The sequence below is a fragment of the Lepisosteus oculatus genome, chromosome 1 (genome assembly GCF_040954835.1).
Source record: "Lepisosteus oculatus isolate fLepOcu1 chromosome 1, fLepOcu1.hap2, whole genome shotgun sequence".
Taxonomy (NCBI): domain Eukaryota; kingdom Metazoa; phylum Chordata; class Actinopteri; order Semionotiformes; family Lepisosteidae; genus Lepisosteus; species Lepisosteus oculatus.
In genome coordinates this window covers 78,645,605-78,669,547 of record NC_090696.1, presented here as the reverse complement: position 1 = coordinate 78,669,547, position 23,943 = coordinate 78,645,605, and the positions used below count along the sequence as shown (strand labels likewise).

The following is a 23,943-nucleotide window of genomic DNA, read 5'->3' as shown; positions in this document are numbered from 1 at the left end:
GAGAAGGAATAAACTCACTGATTGTTTTATGTAGAGGCTGTGAAAAGTTTCACAAGTAGAGATCTTCAAAATGCGTTTGGTTTGAAGGCTTTCTGTGTTTCCCTTGCGAAGATATGGACGTAAGAGTATTCGTGCGTGATAAAAAAATGGCGTAAAAACGACATAGTGAAGGCTGTGAAAATGTGAAAATATTCACAATGTACTTTGTACACACAGCAAGTGTTTTCGTAACTACGTTTCGTGAAAACGCTACAGGCATGCCAAAATCATTTTCGAACTTCAAGCTAACTTTACGCGGTGCGCAATTGCATAAACTAACAGAATGCAATTACAGAAGGTATGAGTTGTAAAACAAAAAGTTGTAAAAAATTGACAATTCGAGATCTTTATGCTGGTGGCTTGAAGGCTCTGTATGTTGTAATCGCAATGTTATTGACATATGAAACTTCGTGTATCAAAAATAATCAGGCGTTTAACGATAAATGAATCTCTAGATCATTTTCCACTTCTGAACATCCTCTGGCTGGACAATACTAACGACAGCTATCTCGGAGAAATCCCTCTGAATCTACCTTTTTTACATCTTTACACATCTTACACGATAGAATACTCTGCCGTCCATTCATCATCAAAGTGACGGATACTACAGTATAGTCGGATATTTGAAGTTAGAGCTCATTTGGGTGTTGTCAAGCGAATGTAGGAAACTCCTCCTCCCTCCTAAAGGAATTTCCACCCTAACAGTGCCCACCAGCTTGTCCTGAATGTACTGTATTACTGAATCGGGAGAGAAAATACACAGATTCGAAAGGATGAACTGACGCTCATTCCGGGAAACACTTAAAATATTATACTTTTTATCCTTTTTTATCAATACTAAAGACAAGGTTTTACATTTCTGAAACAGGTTAATTATTGGAATATATGCGTGTAATGATTGCTTGCAGAAGGTAATTGCATCTTAATGCCGGGATTTCACCTCATTTGTGCTCGGAAATGTCATATTCATGTATTGTCATTACATTTATGGGATTTGTTTTTCAAGCACACTGGTTGACAGGTAAGAAATCCTTCGTTTCTGCTAAATATAGTGAAGTAACAGTTTAATCATTAAATATTACGTCATCTTCATAAGCCAAATACTAGATTGCACGCTAACTTTCTGAAGTGGGCTTTGGTGAAAACGCATGTACTGTAGTCATAAAACGAATTATAGAAATAATAAATGACGGTCAAATTCCTTTTGCAGGAGTTCATATATGCATAGAACGACAACAAAGTACTGAAGGTTTATAAAGACCCAGCAAATATATAACACATTCTTACATGTGTTATTACATCTTATTGTTATGAATGAAATTCGCTTGTAGAGTTTGGACAGTTCAAATGCTTATTATAAATGGAGGGGAAAAAAAGAAAATACTGCAAAATAACTGAATTTGAGACAATTTTCTTACCGTCACGTACTGAATGGGCAACCCTATTTTTTTATAATAAAAAACACAGCAACAGAAAATATATTATGTTTACTCTATTGTCCTGATCATTTTCTGAATGAAAAGTTATATTTGGTTGATACACACTTGCTTAATAATTGTTGCTTACTGTAACTGTAATTATTACAAACAAAATAATTTAAAGTAATAACTACAGCAAAATGTATTAGACATTGACGTATGCTTGTAACTATGAGTTTCTCTTTAGTTTTATCTGTGCTAGAAGTTGGTGATTACTATGCCTGGGAAAAAAAAACATTTTATAGTAAACAGCTTGCAGGACAAACTGCCCTGATTCTTACTTTTGGTGGAAAATTCCATGTGTGATCAATTTTAAAATTAAAATACACTTGGATTACATTCTTAATCCTTCAGCTGCAACTACCTTGCAGCTACAGGCTTTGGTAGAAACGAAATATCCAAATTTATTAGCAGCTGATATGAAAACAGATGACTTTATCTGTTAACTGAAAATCTATAGTAAGTGTTTCTTTTTCTGTCTAGAATCCTACTTCTGGACTGCAAGGCACTCTTGTATTAATATCAATTGATAGTACATACCAATTATTTAGATAGTATATAAATGTATGATATTGGTAGCACAGTATATAGACTATTAAATAAAGCTGACACTAGAAATATTAGGTCAGCAGAAAACATGCAAACGTATTCAGTGAAATGTTAAGTATTCCCTTAAGGATAAAAGCATCAGTTGAAGGTCTCCTTTCTCAATACACTATATCCTTTCCCCTGGTCTGTTTCACAGCAACACCAGAAAACAGGAACTCCACCTTAATTTCAGAAAATATAAAGCCATTGAGTTAACTGGAGGCCATCTGCCTGCTTTTCCTGTTTTGACAGAATTCTGACTTGCTGTTACACAAAAAATACAATGAACTGAACTTCACACAAATTATACAAAATTTGTAATTTTAAGTCTAGGTGAGATTTTATAAAGTTGAATGTTATCAATGGTATATTTTTTAAGTAAATGTCTTTAAAATATACATTGCATGTTGTAATGCTTCATTACTGTATGTAGCATTCACTTTCTGTGCAAAATAATTTAAAATGTTCTTCATATTCCTAACAGCACCTGTTGTATAATCACTTTTGTTTTCAGCAAGTACCTTGAAGTATATGCCTGATCCACCAAAACTTAGCATCTCAGATAAGGTATACAAAATAAATGCTACAGACACTTTGGAACTTACATGCAGGTAAGACACAGACTATACCAAGAATGGCTATTTAATGTAAAGAAATGTATCATACATTATTCTCATGATGTTTGGATTTAACAAATTGATTAATTTAAAATGTGTGATCAACTTTTTCAATCCATTTCAAAATACTTGGAAAGTTCTAGAATGGCCATTAACTCTGCAGATTTACTAGCAACATTCTACTCACTGAATCCTGCTGATGTTAGGATGACTTGGATAGCCTAGTGTTTGAGTACTTAACTGATCCAAAAACCACCTGCACATTTTATGTTTTATGATATGCTGCCGTATGGTACATTGATAAATAACTAATTCCTTAAAGTTTTAGAATTGTTTCTCATGTGTTGATTTTCCTTTATGCTTTTCAGGTTATCCTTAATTACTTAGTTATTAAATAATCCATCATTGGACTCCAAAAACACTTTTCAGATATGTCAATATTGATTATCAAATAGTTATGCAGTTCTTATTATTGGAGTTTAAATTAATCAACAGAGAAAATTAATAAATAAATTACAAATAATTCATCGAAGCATTGCTGCTTTGCATCACTGTGTCCCTGGGTTCAATTCCAGACCTGGGGTGCTGTCTGTGTGGAATATGTATGTTCTCTCCATGTTCACATGGGTTTCCTCCGAGTACTCCAGTTTCCTGGCAAGTTAATTGGCTTCTGGGAAAACTGGCTGTGTTGTGAGTGTGTGTATCTGTGTCTGTGTGTGCACTGTGATGGACTGGCATCCTGTCCAGTGTGTACCCCACCTTTCACAGTTGCTTTCTTAAATGGGCTCTGGCTCCCCTGCAACCCTAAATTCAAGAAAGAGGTTAGAATTCGGGTGGATGGATAATTTACCATCAATATTATTTAATCATCCAAATTGAACATGAAAATGTGCTTCAGGCATCAGTTATGAAGTTGAACCTTTTAGGGTTCCTTTTCAATTGCTTATGAAAGTTCTTCTTAGGTTTTACCTTTTTAGGTTTTGTGGTTTTATGAAAACAATAATGTGATTTTTTTAAAATAATGAAGTTAATTTTAAGTTGGCAGTTTACATACCACTGTCACTGTTGATAGTGAAAACAAATGATTCACCAGTTATCATATTTTTGAATAAAGTTGGTCTTTATAATTTCGATGCTGAATGTGGTCATGTATAGTGTTAACATTCAGTAGCAGATTGTTCAGCTGAATGTGGGTTCTGAGTTGTATATTTTGCTTTTTAAGGGGACAGCACCATTTAGAATGGACATGGCCTCGCAATGAGAGTGGGACAGAACAGGGACTATCAGTGGTGGATTGCAGTGGTTCTGGACTTTTCTGTAAGACCCTGGTGCTAGTAAAGGCAACTGCCAATGACACTGGAGAGTACAGGTGCTCCTACAGGAGCTTACCTGTCAATCAGGGAAAAACATCTGCCAGTATTTATGTCTTTGTACAAGGTAATACTTTACATTTTAAATGTAGTGTGTGACTGTGACATGTACCAACAGTAGTACTGTTCTACACTGTATTTTTTTAAATTCAGCTGTGTTATTTGGGGTTTTCTTCCAAATGCCTAACTGCATGATAATGTCATGAATGGCCTGTACAAGGAACGTTCAGATGTAAACGTTAACTAATTGGTTATTGTTAGCACTTTTTCCTTCCCAGTTTGATGTCCAAAAAGAAATTTTTGCTTTAAAAAAGTGTATTTGTTGTTTTGAAACTGAGTTCCCATGTTGGAAAAAAAGTGTTTTTGGAAAGAAATACTAGGAATAAGCCATACCTGGTCAATTTAGCCATAAAGGTCTGATTTTGTTGCCTTGAGTAATGCATTATCTAAAGAAAATAAGCAAATTATTTTAAATTCAAACCAACTTTTTGCACAACAATCGGCAGCTAGTTAACAAAATTACACAACATATGTAGTTTGTTCCATATAGTGTTTTAACCATTTTTCAAAAATTGTTAAATAATCTGCAAAGACCATAGAGTCTTATTTGATATATTACAATATTATCTAGCCTGACCTAAGGGAGACATCAATTGACACCTTAAGCTGGTCAGCAAAGCATGACATCCACATGAAAGTGATACATCATGCTGGGCTCATTCTCAGCAGAGTCTCTCCTTTTTTCCTTCCAACTGAACACAGCAAAAACCTTCCAAGCCTGGAGCACTTCCTTTTATTTTAGAAAAAGGAAATTGAAAAAATGAGAATTTCCTGATTTATTTGCAGAGTAGCCATTTCAATATTTTAGTAAATATTACTTTTGCACATGAATACTGTAGCATGAATCCCATAAAACTACTTCAATTGATATGTAAGTAATCACTTCTCAAGGCACAGGGACATAGATATTGTCATGTTTTAGGAACATTAAAGATAAGGTTTTTCTTCTGATTTTTTTTCAAATATTCATTGCAGACTACAGATCTCCATTTGTCAGCTCTTCTCCCAATTTTGAATTTGTGTTTATAAGGGAGGCCTCACCTGTTGTCATTCCCTGCTTAGGATCAATAGAGGATCTCAGTGTGACTCTTTATACAGTAAGAATCTCTTTAATTTTGTTCTTCCCATTGAGTAAAAAACACTTAAATAAATTCTCCACATTTTTTGTTTGATATTAAAATATTATATTATGTAATTGAAGCAAAGCAACATTAAAGTAAATAACATTTGGATATTATGATGGGAAGAGGTCAGAACTTCACAACTCCTTGTTTGAATTACAACAAAGCTGTTCTGAAATATTTAATTATTATTTTTTACAGAACACTAACAGCAAACAAAAACATGTCATTAAATGTTATCCCGAAACCTTGCTTTATAAACCTGCAATTTCTCATATTTTTTTCTTTTTAGAACTATCCAAGAAAAGAGTTTTTTCCTGATGGGAAAACTATTTACTGGGATAGTCGACAAGGATTCACTATTCCCAGCCGATTTATTAGCTCTGCCGGTGTTGCTTTTTGCCAGACAATCATTCAAAATGAAACATTCCAGTCCTCATTATATATATTTGCTGTTGTTGGTAAGTTTTGCCTTATTTACTTTTATGAATCCTTGACTGCTGGAACCAACATTAACGTTGGGCTTCTCTCTAGTGCAAAGGTGGCATTTTGTGGAAGAAAAGTGAGCTTTAGAAATATAATTTGGAGATCAGCTGTTTTCCCATTAAAGCCCATACTAGTGAATTCCTAACTTTGGACCCACAAAGTTAAACCCACCAACAAAATAACCAAATAAATATATACTAGTCAATATTTCTCTAGTTGTTCAATAAGAATATCTGCTTTTTAAAGTTTTCAGTTAGTTGCAAATAAAAAAATAATTTTTAACTAATGGCATTTAATTAGTCTCAAACTGACTATTTTAATTCGTTGTTATTTTAAATAATACATATTTTTCTATTAAAGATTTCAAATATATATTTGTATATTTTACGTAATTGTATTAAGTATGGTATATTCCTTTTTTTCATATTATATATGTCTTACTTTATTGTTTTGTTTAATTTTTAAATTAAACTGTTTTAGTTGGGAAAAACACTGGGAAATCACATTGTACCAAATGACCTTTTACAAATGACAAGACAGGAGCAATCTATAGTCACAGCTTCCAAATATTATTTATTTAAGGACTGAAGAAAATAGTGTGCCAAAGTATCCTATTGTGTGCTCCCTTCCCTTCCTGCAGGATACAGAATTCATGAGCTCTCTCTGACCCCTAAGTATCAAGTAAAGCTAGCAGTGGGAGAAAAGCTTTTGCTAAATTGCACTGCTACAACAGAGCTAAATGTAGGGATTGACTTTCAGTGGAAATACCCAGCTTGGAAGGTACGTACTGTATGTTGACATCTTACTGAGGCACATTTTAAAAAACTGAAACAAAATGCAAACAGATCAAAGTTTTTAGGATAACAATATAATACAAATATATAATAACAATATAACAATATAATAAAAGAGTGTTGGTGCAAGACAAAAAGTGAAAAAATATTAAAGGAACAAAACCATCTGAAATGTCTGTTGGTTATTATCAAATATCCAATTTAAAAAATAAGTAACCACAATGGAGGTGTGTCTTGAACATTTCTTCTGCTTAATTCTGAGATCTGTTTGAACCATAATTTGAATATACAGTATATGTTTCTGATTTTCCCAGATTAAAAATGAAAAGTTTGTGTATTTTCTGCTGGATCTTCGGAATGGATAACCTATATCCTATAAACTACTCTGTATTACAGGAAAACCGTTCAGAAATAAAGCCCTACAAGAAAAAACTCAGGGATTGCCTGGAACTTTCAAGTACTTTGATTATTGAACATGTAACACTGAATGATACAGGCGAATATATTTGTACAGCTTCCAGTGGAGCTATGAAAAAAACAGAAAGAGTTAGTCTGATTGTTTATGGTAAGTATTAGAGAACGATTCAAATTTACCTTATTGTCCCATGTAAACTGTTGGGGTTTGTGTGCATTCTAAATACAACAACCCACAAGAAAAAAAACGTAATGATTAAAAATGTGAAATTAACAATGATTAAATACTAAATATGGAACAATAATATTTAGTTGTTTGTTTTGCTATTTTTACTCTAGAAAAACCTTTTATTTCCATTGATGAGAATTCACGTTCTGTCTTCGAAGCAAATTTAGGAGATCGATTTACTAATATTCCTGTCAACTTTCAAGCATATCCCCAACCAGAAGTGAAATGGTAAGAAGCTATTATATAAAATTTCAATATAAAATTAAGAAAAAAATAAAATATCTTCTCCATATTTCTATGCATACTTTTTTTAAAATGTCCTTTTTTATGCCTTAGGTTCAAGAATGGAGTGCCAGTTAACAGAGATGAGTCTCGATACAGAATTAAAGCTGGTAACACACTGACTATTCATGATGTATCTGAAAGGGATGCTGGCAATTACACTGTTGTACTGAGAAATCCAACAACGAAGGAGCAGCAGAGACATATATACCAGCTGCTGGTGAATGGTATGTGCTCTGATCAGTGTCCTTGTAGGTGAACATGATTGGTAAGATATTGAACAATTTGAGAGAGAGATTAATTTGTCATTTTTGTGTATAACATTTCTAGTGCTGCAGCCAAAAATTTAAATACAATATAATCTCATGTGATATACAAAACAAAGCTACACACTACTTCTTTTACAAATGAACATAAGAGAGATTTACACCCACTAGGTAAGAACGTTGAGAGTGAAATTCTTTATCCTCTAGGGAGTTGTCCTATCTCTATCTCTCCCCTCTCACTATGTTCCTGAATCTGTTGCAATAGTGATGTTACCATACCAACAGATAAGACCTTAAGATACTTTCAATAGATAATTTGTAGAAATTGTTAAAATAGTTCTCTCCAACTACTTATAAGTTCCGCTTCCTTACAAAGATCTCTGCTGGCCTTTTTAATAAATGCTCTCACCATATTTGGCACATTTTAATTTTTATCTATGACCAATTCCAAATACATGTAATTATTGTTAACCTCTACAGTCTGACAGTCTTATTGCAGTGGGTTGGAAGGGGACAGCATTTTTCCTAAAATTAACAAAGAGCTTTTTTGTTAACATTTAGTTTACAATGAGGCTGTGCTATTTAATAAACTTACCAAAGCTGTCATCAGCAATCATGAGAAGTCTTTCTGTGTTTGCTCTAACAATCACTGCTTTAAAATGTACAATAATAGAGAAAAGACAACCCCGTAGTGACTCAATATAACTAAAAACTGTGTGAACCTGAAGATTACATGAAGCACCTTGGCTGAAAAGGATACGATAACACAGTAACATTGACCTCATGTCCATCTCAGTTCCTCCACAGATTTACGAGAAGGAGGTGGCCCACGGCAGTGACATCTACATGTATGGCAGCAGCCCAGCTCTTAGGTGCACAGTCCGTGGGTACCCCCCACCCATAGAGATTCTGTGGCAATGGGCACTGCAGGGGGACTGTCCCTTAAACTATACGTGAGTAATGCATGAGCTAGTCACATGTCACAAAACACTCACGGTCTCAATCTGTATTCTTAGCTGATATGTGCCACAAGGAGATCCCTAGACATTGCAGTGTTTGCCCAGGCAAACCTGGCAGCAAAACCACCCAGTGCTGTCACATTACTTCATACACATAATTGTCAGTTTTGCCCTAAAGTGTATAAGTGATGTGAGTCTACAAAAGACTGTTTTTTGTCTTTGCAGTGTTTGAATTTTGTGGTTAAATCAGCATTATAATAATTTCTGATTAATGCACTGGTTTCGGAAGTGTATTCCCCATTCTAGATTTTTTCTAAAAAATAATATGATTGTTTTCATGGAGACTACTAATTTTAATAATTTCTTTGTATTATTAATGAAATAAAATAGTAAAAAAGTACTCTCCATCCTAATAACAAACTAAAACATGTTGTAATACATTCTTTGTTTTTACTGTAATATTACTGCACTATGACCCTATTCTGTCTGTGATACAAAACAATCTGTAATTATTAGAAAAATATTAGCAAGAAAAAGAGTAAATGTCAAATAAACCCCCCAAAAAACAGTAGTTTTCCTTCACATTAAATAAAAAGTGACCGGAAGGTTGCCGGTTCAAATCCCGCGGCTGGCAGAGGAATCCTACTCCGTTGGGCCCCTGAGCAAGGCCCTTAACCCCAACTGCTCCAGGGGCGCCGTACAATGGCAGACCCTGCACTCTGACCCCAAGCTTCTCTCCCTGTCTCTGTGTCTGTGTCTCCCTGGAGAAAAAAGCTGGGGTATGCGAAAAGACGCATTCCTAATGCAAGAAATTGTATAGGGCTAATAAAGAAACATTATTATTATTATTAAAAGAAAAAATGATATATGTAAGCTTAAATATTCATCATATTGTGTTAGCATCAGACGATATTCTTTGTTTTGCTTGCACACTGATTGACTACACAGTGTAGTGGTTATCTCTGTGGCCATCCCAGCGGAAAGGCTCTGATTAATGCACTTATTGAAAGACAGATCCTTTGCAGAAGGCCCATGAGGAGAGCCTTATCTTGGCCCAACACTTGGCGCGGCTTCCTTTGTGACAGTCCAGAGCATTCTGCTTTCCTGTTGTTGTTTTTATCTATTGACTTCAAGTGCTAGTTTCTTCCTGTCCCGTTCTTTCTCAGCTGGAGTGTGCGCCCAGTTTCCCTCGGAAAGAGTTTTAAGAAATAGAGATGTCAATGATGTCTCTCATTCTTCCTTTAGCAATGTTTATTGAAATATTTTTAAGTTGCAAGTACTGTAAATATGATCTATTCCAAAAATAACAGTGGGAGAATAAAATGTATCTAAAATTAGGATACCATGTTTGTCTCAAGGAAATTTGATGTTGAATTATTTTTTAAAGTAAAATAAAGCACATAACTCTGATAACTCTATTATTTGATTCACAGTCACGATTACAAGCTGCATGAATGTAAAGAGTGGAGAGACATAACCAACAACACAGGCATGAATCCCATTGACAGGATTGACATAAAGACTGACACTGATGGGGTGATTAAGGCAAGTTTGTTTTTTAAGGGAAACTACACTAATCACTTTGTTCAAAATGTCTGCTATGATACTTTACTATTGAGGACATATTGCACATATATTTAAAGATATATGTGTAATGTTCATGCATTTGTCAACTAGACAAAAATAGTAAAAAATCTGACAAACATAAAAAAATATCCACGAAGAGGTAGATGAGCAGATTTTTGTATAATACTTTAATAATTACAATATACTGTAATTTAGGTATTTTTTGCATGTGGGTACCCTTCAAGATTACATTTATTGAACACATAGTTTCTGCCTGTCTTCATCTCTGCAGAGCTGTGTAATGAGGAACCAGTGTAATGAAATGACCATTTTTCTAGTTAATAAAATGCAAACAAACATTGTAGAAGTTTTTCAAATTTGCAAAATTGTGTTTTAATATAATCTAAAGAATTATTCTGATCCAGTCCATGTTATCTAATCATACTGAATCATATTTTTGCTCACATTTGCATGAAGCAGTGTAATCTGGAAAATAAAAAAAACAAATATACTGTATGTCTCCTATGAAGTTACCATGCTTCAGTGCAGCACTCACTTTACACTGAATGTTTAGCTTTCAGTTAACCAGAAGCCAGGTTTCAATGACCTCCAAGTGGTCTATGGTCTGATGATAAATATACACTCTTCATCTAAATGTTTCTGTTTAAAGACAGATCAAGTTTTTAAAAATATATTAATAAATAGAACTGAATGATGACAACCGTGCCCTGGTGTGGGGAGGCAGCCAGTGACATAATTGTCAATCTCTCTCCCTTTGCCGGCACCACAGAATATAGTCACCTGGTGACTCGAAGCACCTGGAATCAGTTTGCACTCTAGGTCACCACATTCCAGGTTGTCCACAGAATACTGAGACCAGACAGAGACACTGGGCCCCTGAGCACCGATTCAATGTTTATTTCCATGCTCTGCTATCACCCCTCAGCCTGAGGTAATAATTAGCTCTAACAGTTTAATTGGAAGTTCAAATCAAAAGATAAAAAGAAGACACTGACTCCATCAGTGTTTGATGGTGCTGCTGCCATGCTGCTTTTAATCTCTGTGATCCCCTATTCCCTTTCTGTTGAGGTACATTACATCTCTGTATGCATATTGCATATGAACGGTTTCTTTACAGTCTCAATATGGTTAAGGTCTGGTTCTGTTTGTTGCACACAGACTGTGAGCACCCTCAAGATTCAGACAGCACATGTTCCAGCCATGTACAGATGTCGGGCCTCTAATAAAGTTGGTCAAGATGAGAGAGTGATTGTCTTTCATGTAACAAGTGAGTACCCCATCTTACCAGCATTATCTCATTAAAATAATCACTTCTTAATGCACACGATTGATGAATGATTAAATTCTTGTTCAAAGTATTAAAAATTATACAACCATTACTAGCAAAGAGAAACTGGAAAATACAAAAATTATGTGGGCTCCATTTTTGTTGCCACCAGCCAGCAATACCTTTGCAGCAGCTCCCTGTCTCATTCCCCATTAAAGGAGGGAGGGGGTGTTCCAACATATCCATCTTTACAAATGGTGGTTATTCTCATCAGCAAAATTCATTACCAAAATTAACCTCACTAAGGAGGTAAAGCATCTTTAACCTTCAATGATTCAGTGTTGTTTTTATATATATACAATACTAGAAACTTCTCTTTCTGGTTAATGAAGCAACAAAGATATTCAACAACAAAAGAAATGCTGAAACTTTAGAGTACTTTTGGATCTTATTAATCTGTATTCATGTTATTTAATATCTGTTTCTGCCTCAAGTTTAGGATTAGGGTTAATTTTGTAACAGAATTTTGGTCTATAGTCATACTGATCATGTCTAGATTTTTGTTTGTTAATGATTTTGATTATACACATCTCAATTTTGACTTGAGATAACAGTGTGCTGAATAAAAATACATTTATTCCACACAGGCTTTTGCTGCATACTATTGAACACTGTAAAAGTACTGGTCTGCAGAAGTCAGTACTTTATCTGCCACCATACTTTCTTGGTTTCATACTTATGTGCTGTATTAAAGCTTAAATGTATTCTAGCTGTTTTTGAGATACTGGTTTTATACAATATATATTGTTAATTTCATGTGTATAAAAAATGCCTTGGCGTTGGATGACTTTGTTTTCCATTCTAAGGTTTTTACTTCCTAACTTTATTTACTCGTAAGGTATGAATATGATAGCTCACGCAAGAGCCATTCCAGAGTCACCTTACTGAGAACAATTTCATTGTTCATTTGCAGGGGGACTGGAGCTGAACCTATTACCTACAAGTGAGCCCATAGAGAGGGACAATGTGGCTCTGCAGTGCAAAGCTGACAGGCTGATCTATGGGAACCTGAAGTGGTTCAAGATGAAAAGCAACAACTTCCAAAGAGGTCCATCTATGCAACCTTGCCAGCGCCTTAACCTTTCTGAGCAATCCCATCTCAAAGGGACTCTATCTGAGCCAGGCGGAGCGAAAGTCACTCTGGAGCTGGACTTGCGCAACGTGTCCCATAAGGATCAGGGACTATATGTATGTCAGGTGGAGAACACAAAAACTAAGGAGAAGACCTGTCTCATTAAACACCTCTTCCTGAAAGGTGAGACTGTTTATATAGTATATTTGATATTTTCAGCAGGTAGAATCACATATCATTCAGACTAATACAACTTGGATATGCAGGTTTTTATCTTGCTTTCTTAAACACAACATTGTGATGCTTAAAGCTTACAACTTTTTTTTAAGATTGCAATACAGTATATGTAGTTTTACATGACACCCTGTCTCATCCTTCTTTGAAAAACAGCAGGCCAAATGGCCCCAATCCTATGGACAGGGTGTCAGTCTGTTGATTTCCCCCATTTATCCTCATTATTCAAATTATGCCTCTTAGGGTTTGACTGAAAAATGACAAAACAAACATTAACATGAAATAAACACAATGTTTACTCATACTGTTTGTTGTTTTAAATGCCTAGCCAGTTACTTGAGGACATTCAACTGAAAAAGTACAGGTAATTAGGTTGCCCTGATGCTGCTGGTTTACAAGTTGAACTGATGCACACAAGAAGGGTATTGCCATAGAGCACAAGTAATAGTGTGGCCTGAAAATGTACAGGTCTTTTGTCAAGCCTACATACTTGAATAAGAGTGTTGTGTGCCTTTATGTTTTTTTTAGAGTGCACTGAATTGACAAACTATTTTCTAGATCCTGCACATGAACAGCTAGAATTTTTCTTTGTAAATGAGACTAAGTTGCAGGATACAGTTAGAGTTGTATGATTTAGGAAGGAAGGAAGTGAGAACATGTTTGTGCCAAAGAGTTAGTCCACTCCTTTCCTTTATTTGCATAATATGGAGTATTTTATCCATATTATCCATAGTTTTATCCAAATAAACTATGCTGCCTTTCACTCTTATTCTTCTTCTGGTTTACACTTTAGATATGTCTTCAGTGTTTATGTGTTTAAGTAGGACTCAACGTTCAAAACATAAAGCCCTATTGCTTGCTATGAAGATTTAATGTGAAGTATTTTTGAATGTACAACCCACCATCGAGTGAATGCAAACACAGTAGAGTGATATAAGTAATACATTAAAATCTAGAATATATGGTATTAGGATTTACCATAGTTAATTAGGAGAACACGCTGAAAAAATAGATGCTTTCTTATGTATAGTGACAAAAAAGCCCTGCATCATTAAAGTTTAAATACAGCAGATTTCAGTGGAATCTGGATGACTGTTACTCTTATTTACATTTATGGAATTTATGGCAAGGGAGTACTTTATTCTCCTCTTGGAAGACTGATCTAAGATTACATGTTGTTGTATTCAGGAGTTTATGAAGCAGCAAATAAGTTTGACTCCTTGCTTATCTTGCAGCTCTTCAGGCCCCAAAGATTTTAACAAATTTGACTGACCATATTGTGAATATCAGTGAAACTATTGAACTGAAGTGTGTGGTTAGTGGATCACCTAAGCCGAACGTGTCATGGTTTAAAGACAACAAGGAACTACAAGAGCGCTCTGGTAAAGAACACTTTTTTTGTTTTTTGAATTTGTTTAAAGCAAGATGTACCATTCCTTTTCTTGCTCCCATACAGTTTAAATTATTTCTTCCAGGCATTGTTCTTGCTCAGGAGAATAGCATTGTCACCATCCAGAGAGTGAAGAAGGAAGATAGTGGCATTTATACCTGCATGGCTTGCAATGACCAAGGGTGTGACTCCACAGTGGCTTCTCTTTTTGTAGTAGGTAAATGTGGATTAACATCTTCTAAATATCAGAGACAAAAATCACAAAACTCTTTCGATGTATCATAATAATGGTAACAGCTTTACCATTTTAAGTTGTTTGTGAAGCATGGATTGTGGATTCCAAAGTCCAACATTGTTATTTAATTTTTTATTACTTTCTTTTTTCAGTCATTTTCTATGATGTGTTTTTGTGTTTCTCCACTCCATTAAAAAATAAAGTGTGGTCCTGAAAATGTATTTACATAAACAGATTTACTGAATAGCAAAATTATGCGATAATCTCAAATAAAATCCCAGAAACATCCATCACATACCAGTATATGTCGCACTCACTATGAAATCACTATGAAATTGGTCAAGACTTTTATGATTTATTATAGGAAATGTATGACAAGTATAACCTTGATCATTAATATGTCGCTATTCTGGGTTGAGCAGGAGCTGAAGAGAAGACTAATGTGGAACTCATTGTCACTATTGGCTTTGTGGTGATTGCCATGTTCTTCTGGTTGCTTCTAGTCTTCGTCTTCAGAACCAGAAAGAGGGTATGAAACTTTGCCTTTATTGCTAGACTGCATGAGTACCTTGCAAACTGACCAGACTTCTTTTGTATTGAAACTCTTCTTTGTCTAAACCAATAGACACATTTCTCTTTTTAAAAGAACCTGCATTCTAACAACAATATAATTTACTCTTAATTAAATCGCTCTTTAAGACATTACCAATTATTGTCAGCAACTGTATCAACCTGAAACTCACAAATGGGAAGCCACTGAAGATCAGCAGGTTTGAGCCAGGTATTCAGTACCTGGATGGGAGACCTCCTAGGAAAAGCCAAGGTTGCTGCTGAAAGAGGTGTTAGTGGGACAAGTAGGGGGCGCCCCCCTTTGTGGTCTGTTGGGTCCTAATGCCCCATTATAGTGACGGGGACACTATACTGTAAAAAGGCACCATCCTTCAGATGAGATGTAAAACTGATTCTCCGTGGTCTTTACAAATCCCCGGGCACTTCTCAAAAAGAACAGGGGTGATAGCCCTGGTGTCCTGGCCACATTTCCCCCTGGCCTTTACCAGTCATTGCCTCCTGATAATCCCCATCCCTGATTTGGTTACATCCTCTGCTCTCCTCCTCACTGAGAGCTGATGTGTGTTGAGCAGACTGGTGCACTATGGCTGCTGGCATATCATCCAGGTGGGGCTGCACACTGGGGGTGGAGGGGAGTTCCTATTACCTGTAAATCGCTTTGAGTGGAGTGTCAAATAATGTGTAAGTTACACTTTAATATACAGTAGTTACACTATAGAAGTTTAAGGAACTGGTATTAATTAATGTTTCTTTAGTTTTCTTTAAAAAACACAAATAAAATACTGTAATTGTGCTATGCACACATGCATGTTTAAAATAATGAGACAATGGCAAAGTTTGTTTAATTCTGGGACGTGGAATGAAAAGCTTGTTGAATTGTAGTGACCCTCACTTCTATCAACATCCCAAAACATACAGTTCACATATCTGGATGTTTAATTGTTTTTCAGCCTAGTAGAGGGGATCTAAAAGCAGGCTACCTGTCAATTATAGTTGATCCAGATGAAGTGCCAATGGATGAGCAGTGTGAAAGATTAACTTATGACGCCAGCAAGTGGGAATTCCCACGTGATAGGCTTAAACTAGGTGAGCTGATTACTACGTATTCTCATTTTTACCTGTGGCTATAACCTTGCTTAACAAATTATTTTTTTGTGCATGTATAATATATGTGTGTTATTTATTTTGTCTGCTGATATAAAACAAATTGCCCCTTGGGGAAATTAAAGGTTATCTCTCACAAGAACATTAAATTGAATGTGAGTAATTGTTTTAATTGTTTTAATGTCTGATAATTTTAGGATTATCTTAATTATGCAGATAGATCTGTGATGTAGTTCTAATAGAACTGGCTGTTCAGTTTCATTTTGCAACTAAACCATTGGGAGAACAAACTGCCCCTTGTGAGTAAGTGGGGGCCTACTAGTTTCACATAAATAATTATGAAATTATTATTTTTAATAGTTGTGCACAGGAACAGAAACTTGCACTATTTATTAGAGAACATAAAGTTGGCTATTTGTCTTGTGCTGTCTTGCGCTGTTAGGAGTACATCTGGGCCGTGGTGCTTTTGGTCAAGTAGTGGAGGCGGCTGCCTTTGGCATTGAAAAAGCCACCACCTGCACAACAGTTGCTGTGAAGATGCTGAAAGGTGAGATTGTTTAGCAGCTCAATAAAGGAGATGCCTATTATTGTATTTGAAATTTACAATAATGTAACTTTCTTTTTTTACAGAGGGTGCTACTTCTAGTGAATACAGGGCCTTAATGTCAGAGTTAAAGATTCTGATCCATATCGGCCATCACCTCAATGTAGTTAACTTACTTGGGGCTTGTACCAAACCAGGTGGTGAGTATCTGCCCTTTCTTTCCCTCTCCCATGGCACTCACTGTAAAATCAAACAATTTTCTAAAAGAAGATCCTACTATGTACTGTAGATTTTTGGAGAATGTGTTTTTGTGCTGTTTAATGAAGGTATATATTTATATACTTAGAAAGCATACTCACATTTAATTAAACACCTGTTAAAAGACATAGAAGTGATTGTCAATGTGGCAAACATCTCCTTACACCAGAGGTTTTTTTCCAGGTCCTTTGATGGTTATTGTGGAATACTGCAAGCATGGAAACCTCTCCAGCTACTTAAAAAGCCGAAGAGGAGAGTACAGTCCTTGCAAGGTTAATAAGTCATTTTGCATTCTTCTAGCTAATGAGCATGTTATTTTAGTGATGTAGAGTACTTCATAATTTATTGATCTTCTCATAAATTTGTGCAGTTTATTTGTAGGTGCTATTTTTTCTCTACTTTTCTTTGAAAATGTATGCTTTAAATGCTGTTGTTTTTTTATGTTTGATTTGATGAACATATCTGAACTCTTTTAGATGTTCACTGATTTAAAATGTGTAACTCCATATTTCTGAATTTCTTTCCTGGTCCATAACTTTTAAATTTCCTGTAGTATATATTTGTTTCTTATTATTGCTGTTGTATAAATTGGAGACATACATAAAACCTGTAAGATTTTGTAAGGTTTTATTCTGATGCAGATATTGGACTGTGGAAAGAGGTATTGATCACTTAGTTATACACATGGTGCAGCATTTATTCATACTGATACCTTACTTCACCAGAAAAAGACTTTGAAATCAAAGCAGTCAAGAGAAAGGGCTTTGGTTGAACTGGATTCAGAGATGAAGCATCATGTGGACACAGTCACCAGCAGAGGGAGATCTGTCAGATGTGGACTTGCAGAAGAAAGATTCCTTGGTGAAGTAGAAGAGGATGAAGGTATAGTATTATTATGTTATTATCATCTGTGGCAGCATGTTTCAAAGTCAACATTACTCTGTTTTCTTACACAAGATTAACCAAATGTTGCACAGAACTACCACTTCTAATATGAGATGTACAGAATTTCTAGTATAAGGAAGACTGTGTATAATTTAATTGAACTTGTATATTAATCACATAATTCTATCAATGTTGTGTTTTTTATATTCAACACACTGGTAAAAAGCCAAAGTGTTTCATAAGGCATTTAGCCAGCCCTTTTTTTATATGTATAAAACTCATGATACAGACCTGGGGAAAATAATTTAGATTTTTTTATAGGTGTTTTCCCTTTAAATATGAAACATCATTCTCATATTCAATGATTTTCTCACTACAGCAACTGAGAAGACTGACAAGACATTCCTGACTATGGAGGACCTGATCAGCTATAGTTTCCAGGTGGCCAAGGGGATGGAGTTCTTGTCCTCTCGCAAGGTAAGAAACACTTTCATACCACATAGGCAATTTTCTGATCCAGAATATAGATGTGGCATCGTTTGGTAATTGTATTATCTGTCAAATAATTAAACCTGTCTCGATTTTTCAAATATTTTAATATTTTTATCAACATAATGATTAAAGTCTTGACTTCCACTATTTTAAAATTGAAATACATTAATTTCCCTTTTCGGTCGCAACTCTTCTCAGTGCAAGGTGCTGGATAAAGTTTTACTTGCACTTAAAATGCAAGTAAAAGTTTTTTTTGTTTCAGTGTCAGGAATAGAAATACAGCTCCTCTGCATGCTTAAAGGACAATGTTGCTATTTCATTGCTCTGGAAGTGAAGTGAGATGTCCAGTTTCTCTACATACGCTAATATTTCTACCATCTGTATTAAGTGGCTAGGCATTTGATAATGCAGTCGAAAAATGTCCCTTGTCCCCTGTCCCCTGTTTGCAGTGCATCCATAGGGACCTCGCAGCTCGCAATATCCTCCTGTCCGAAAACAATGTGGTGAAAATCTGTGACTTTGGCCTGGCTCGGGATGTCTACAAAGACCCCGACTATGTACGGAAAGGAGATGTAAGTGACTGTCAGTGGATAATGTGTCATTTTATTATTATTTAGTACAGTATTATCATTTTGTAGTGCAGTACCTCTTAGTGAGTAAAGCATTTTCTACTTTTGGTATTTTATTTTTAAAAATAAAGGTCTAGTCACTCAATACATTAGTAAATGGCATGACATATCACAGAGAAAAATGAAAGTAACACAGAACTTATACAGTATATGCAAAAGTCTATTTCATTCACTAATTATTCAGGCAGTCCTTTCAGCAATATTGAAGACAAAAATGACCTTGTTTAATTCTGCAAAACAACTCTTATGTGTTTGTCAACTGGGTATTTACTTAAATGTATAAAGCTTGATATATGAGCATAGGTATTTGGGTTAATAAAGCAAATTAAAGGGGAAATGCAACATTTTTTTTTCATGTTTCGGGGTTAGAAAGATTTATGAAAGATAGAAGTTCATTTCAAACCACAATAAAAGTAAATAGTACACCGTAACTTGTAAAACATCCAATTTACATCACAAAATAGGCAAAATTTCAATTATGTGCAGCACCATGTTCTGTGATTCAGAACGAGGCAACAAAACGTCCAGTGACTTGTTGCAGTCTAATCACATTGTAAACAAAGACTTGTTTAACTTACTTGTTAACTCTTTACTTGTTAAATTAAAGTTACTTGTTAACTCTGCATAACTGTGTCTACTGCACAACATGTATTTATTCACTTGTACATCACATTACATTAGTCATGACAGTGACTAGTGAGCAGGAAGGGACTAATCGTGTCACAGTTTGTGGGAACTCGACTGCTAGTTTGCGACAACATGGGGACTTACAGTACTTTCACAAAGTTCACTATTTTGTGTTTTATCCAGAATTTGTATTTTTTTCTATAACATCAATGAAGTTTATTCTATTACCTAGATTTACAGTAATAACTGGTCTGAGAAATGTGGACTGCGGTGGACTAACAGTTATTTCTTTACCTCAAAAGGCTCGGCTTCCTCTCAAGTGGATGGCCCCAGAAACAATCTTTGACCGAGTCTATACAACACAAAGTGATGTCTGGTCATTTGGTGTGCTTCTATGGGAAATCTTTTCTTTAGGTGAGCTCTTTATAATTATAAAGTTAAAGATTTTCGTTTTTTGGATCAGTGCAACATTCTAATCTCATTTTATGTTTTTATTTTATTGTGATAGGAGCATCCCCATATCCTGGAGTGAGCATCGATGAAACTTTCTGCATTAGGTTAAAAGAGGGTACTAGAATGAGAGCACCTGACTATGCCACTCCTGAGATGTAAGTGTTTTCTAATTCAGAACCCAGTGAGTGTCAAGGTAAAAAAGCCCCAACTTGTGGCATGATGTGGTAATAATGCCAGGGTGCAGAGCTTCATTTATTCCTGTGTTTGAAAGGGTTTTGTTAAAGCACCTGTAAGAAGGAGTGGAATTTGTCTAGTATGTATTAACATAAACATCTGGTCATTCTTGAAAAGTCTGAATTGTACTTACAATGAACACTACTACTGTAATATATTCAATAATGACAGAACAGCTATAATAAATGGGGAAAGAAGCTTAACGACAAGATAATACTATACTGTATACTGTACACCATTGACTAAGTTTGGATGTTTTTTTATCAGATATCAGACTATGTTGGACTGTTGGCTTGACAATCCAAAGGACAGACCCACGTTCACTGAATTAGTGGAACATTTAGGAAACTTACTTCAAGCAAATGCGCAACAGGTACAAGAAAAGCTCCCTCCTCTGTATTCTTTCAGTAACAAATCTTTTAATATGGCTTATATATGCTTTTCTATTACCTTGTTTCACAGAAATCATTGACAAATCATCATTGACATATATTGTTTTTTTAAAAACTCTAGGATGGTAAGGATTACATTCCGCTCACATCAGTCCATACAGAGGAGGATTTTGGTATCTCACTGCCTAGATCACCTGTTTCCTGCACAGCAGAGGAAGACAGCAGTGACCCTGTGTTCCACTATGACAACGCTCCAGGGTTCAGGTCAATATTATAGCTGGACACAGCTGGTAACATAAATTATGGTACACTGCCATAAGCCTGAAAAAGTCATATTTTTTAAGAAAGAACAAGAATTCAGATCTTGACCATGGCCTCACTGCGTATATCCTATGAAATATGGTTAAGTGATTAACATATCTCAACAAATATAATCAATAGGTGATGTTAATAGGCTTCCTAGAATTTCATGATACCAGGAGATGCTATTCTGCATCCATACAGTACGTCTTGTAACAGAAATCACTCTTCGTTGTCGCTGATAACTGTAGCTGAGAGCTCTTCTTCCTCTTATCTTAAATAATAGTTGAAAATCAGAATTCCAGTCACAAACAAACAGTAAAATGAGTTCCAGTGCACAGTTTCTGGGTCAAAAGTTATTGCCTTCCTGAAATGGGGCAGAACACAGAAATTTAAGATTTACAAGGAGATTTGTGATTTGCCCCATGAAAATGTGTAGATCCCTGTGCAACTGCACTAATGGCACTAGCTGCACCAGCTGTTGCTCCATCACTGTTCATGGAAACAATGAGATCTGCACAAGCTGCTTGAGGCACTATCTTTGAGAAAAACAAAACAAGAAGGGGTTTATTTTCTGTGAATATTAAAAGTTCAATGGAAACAAATCTAAATGTTTTGCTCTTTGGTCTGGTTGCAGGTATACCCAGCAATGTAACAGAAGAAGTCGACCAGTGAGTGTGAAAACATTTGAGGATGTTCCTGTAGAAAAAAACCCTGTATCTGTAAGGATGTCTTAATTTCTACCAGTTTAACTGTACCTTAAACACATGAAAAGTGCAAAAGATACTGTTTTGCTGCGTCACACGTTGCTTGGCATGTGTACCCGAATTCTATTTTGTGTCACAGCCGAAAAACATTGTGTTTTCTCTCTTCTCTTTTCAACATGGAATAAACCTATTACTTGTTCCTTTGCAGACTACACATGCTGACGCAGCCACCCTTCTGAACTATTTTTTTTGTGTATGCTAGTATTCATGTTTCTTACTTGTAGACACAAAATTCAAACTTTCAATGCAATGAGTTCCAGAGCAATGGATCCCAGGTTTACTCCTTTTGGATTTACTGACTTACTGTCCAAGCTTTTGATGCTTGGACACGTGATTTGTTTACAAAAGGTTGATCTACTCTGGACTTACATTTTTCCCAACTACTTCATCCTACAGGACAGTCAGACAGACAGTGGGATGATTCTTCCTTCAGAAGAACTGAAAAGCCTGGCACCCCAGCCCACTCAGTCATCCCCTTTTAGGTGAGCTTTCAGTGTCGAAATTTCGAATAACTGATTAATAGTACAATGATTATTCTGAATAAAATACAGTATGAATTATGATACAAAAAACACTGAAAGAAATATTTTCAGATAAAAGCATAATCTTTTATTTAAATCTTTAACGATGAAATAATGTTTTCCACAGCCCTATGGTTCACTGCAAAAGCAAAGAATCTGTGGCTTCGGAAACATCCAATCAGACCAGTGGCTACCAGTCCGGATACCATTCTGATGACACAGACACCCCATTGTACATGAAGGAGGAAACAGAGCTGTTTCAGAAGCAAGAAGATCCTCACATCTGCTGTGGGTCTCCTGGAAAATACAGCCCTATCGTACGTTATAGTGCTCCACCAGTGTAGTGGGTCACTTCTAGCCCTTGGAAACACAAGTTTGTGAAGGACAAAACAGAGACACTAGTAGATGGAGACAAGATGTTACTACTTGTGTTCTTTGGGAGCCCACCTGTGTCTCCATGCAGGTTTGTGCTTATTTTTCTGCATTAAGTTCACGATGAAACATCAAGACCAAAGTACTTGAGAGCTAATATGCAAAATCAATATTCCTTTGTTTTGCACATTCCCCATGACCTGTGAGCACTATGTTGCCATAAAAAATGGGTAATCTTTAGTGACATTGCAGAATAAATAGTTTATTTCAGATTCTTGAATCATGGAATCTGGTTTAAAAAGCATTAGACCACATTAAGTTCACCATGTTCAGAGCAGCCCTGTTAGTTTTGTTTCTGTGTCTTTTTTCATCCAGGGAAAATGTACTTTAAATACGGTTATTTTGTTTAAAGCTTTTTTTATTATTGGTTTATCATATGAAGTGTGCTTGAGTTTAAGGCCTTGGGACCAGTGGGGCATATTTTTTTTCATAAAAAGAAATGTAATATATTATGTAGCAGAAAATAAATATATGCAATTTGCTTTATGAGGACTTTATTTTTCAAGTGATAAGATATGCAATAATGTTTGTGTTTGTATTTCACAATAAATAAAAACTGTGAAGGAACCAAGCAGATAAAATATTCACACGCAAAGCATGCGTTCAGAAAACAGTATCAATTTTTTATTTTATCTTAAGGTGTATAAGCCATCACTGCTCTACTCCTTACTTTTTGAAATATCATGTAAGGCGTTCCTAAATAAGACATTAATTTGTACAGTGGGCTGAGAGTACTGCGGGAGAAGAAAGGCTAAATGTTATATTAATTAGTTTTTTTTTGTATTCTGAATTATAATAAATAAAATTAGTTTTATAATAAATGCATTTTTGTTCAAATCAAAGGTATTGTATTAGGTGTTGTACACTTAATATTATGTCTACAGAAAATGTCAATGCTGTCACGCCCTCTGCAGCCAGAGGGTACTCCTACTCTGTCCTGTCCCTAGTTTCCTGCCTGTCGTCCTTCCGGTCCCTCTCTTTCCCTTGGGCTATATAGTTCCAGGTCTTGCACTCTGCCCTCGCTCAGCATTGACGTTCGGATGTCCTAAGACCCGCCTAGCACCAGGGCGCCCCACGTCCGCTCCCTGAGGGCATAGGTTTCTATACGGCACTCCTGAACTCTTTGCACTAACGAGCCCGGGCCTTTTTCCCATCTCGCCGCTACGCATATGGGTCTTTTTCCGCTC

General features: G+C 35.7%; 1 protein-coding gene across 3 annotated transcripts; it reads left to right on the top strand.

Moving 5' to 3' along the window:
- Positions 1 to 756: 756 nt before the first annotated feature.
- On the top strand, positions 757 to 23,598 carry kdr (kinase insert domain receptor (a type III receptor tyrosine kinase)). Of its 3 annotated transcripts, none has more exons than XM_015345978.2 (30): positions 757 to 1,060; positions 2,620 to 2,716; positions 3,945 to 4,159; positions 5,128 to 5,249; positions 5,566 to 5,734; positions 6,400 to 6,539; positions 6,950 to 7,118; positions 7,307 to 7,424; positions 7,533 to 7,705; positions 8,541 to 8,697; positions 10,137 to 10,248; positions 11,449 to 11,557; positions 12,531 to 12,872; positions 14,159 to 14,305; positions 14,399 to 14,530; positions 14,971 to 15,077; positions 16,069 to 16,204; positions 16,665 to 16,769; positions 16,853 to 16,966; positions 17,208 to 17,296; positions 17,750 to 17,906; positions 18,289 to 18,386; positions 18,851 to 18,973; positions 19,960 to 20,071; positions 20,166 to 20,265; positions 20,612 to 20,717; positions 20,858 to 21,000; positions 21,674 to 21,707; positions 22,200 to 22,285; positions 22,452 to 23,598. In XM_015345978.2, exons 1-30 carry the CDS (start codon positions 997 to 999, stop codon positions 22,666 to 22,668), a joined length of 3,993 nt encoding a protein of 1,330 aa, XP_015201464.1. In that variant the 5' UTR covers positions 757 to 996; the 3' UTR covers positions 22,669 to 23,598. The 3 variants fall into 3 exon arrangements, with proteins under 3 accessions (XP_015201464.1, XP_015201463.1, XP_069050126.1); XM_015345977.2 differs by having other exon boundaries at positions 21,674 to 21,758; XM_069194025.1 differs by lacking the exon at positions 2,620 to 2,716 and having other exon boundaries at positions 21,674 to 21,758.
- The last annotated feature ends 345 nt before the right edge of the window (positions 23,599 to 23,943 follow it).

Bases quoted from the DNA above. Each gene is read 5' to 3' on its own strand.
- kdr (XM_015345977.2), top strand. From the start codon at position 997: ATGTCATATTCATGTATTGTCATTACATTTATGGGATTTGTTTTTCAA. The intron at 2,717-3,944 runs GTAAGACACAGA...TTGCTTTTTAAG, and splicing joins ACTTTGGAACTTACATGCAG to GGGACAGCACCATTTAGAAT. The intron at 16,770-16,852 runs GTGAGATTGTTT...CTTTTTTTACAG, and splicing joins TGCTGTGAAGATGCTGAAAG to AGGGTGCTACTTCTAGTGAA.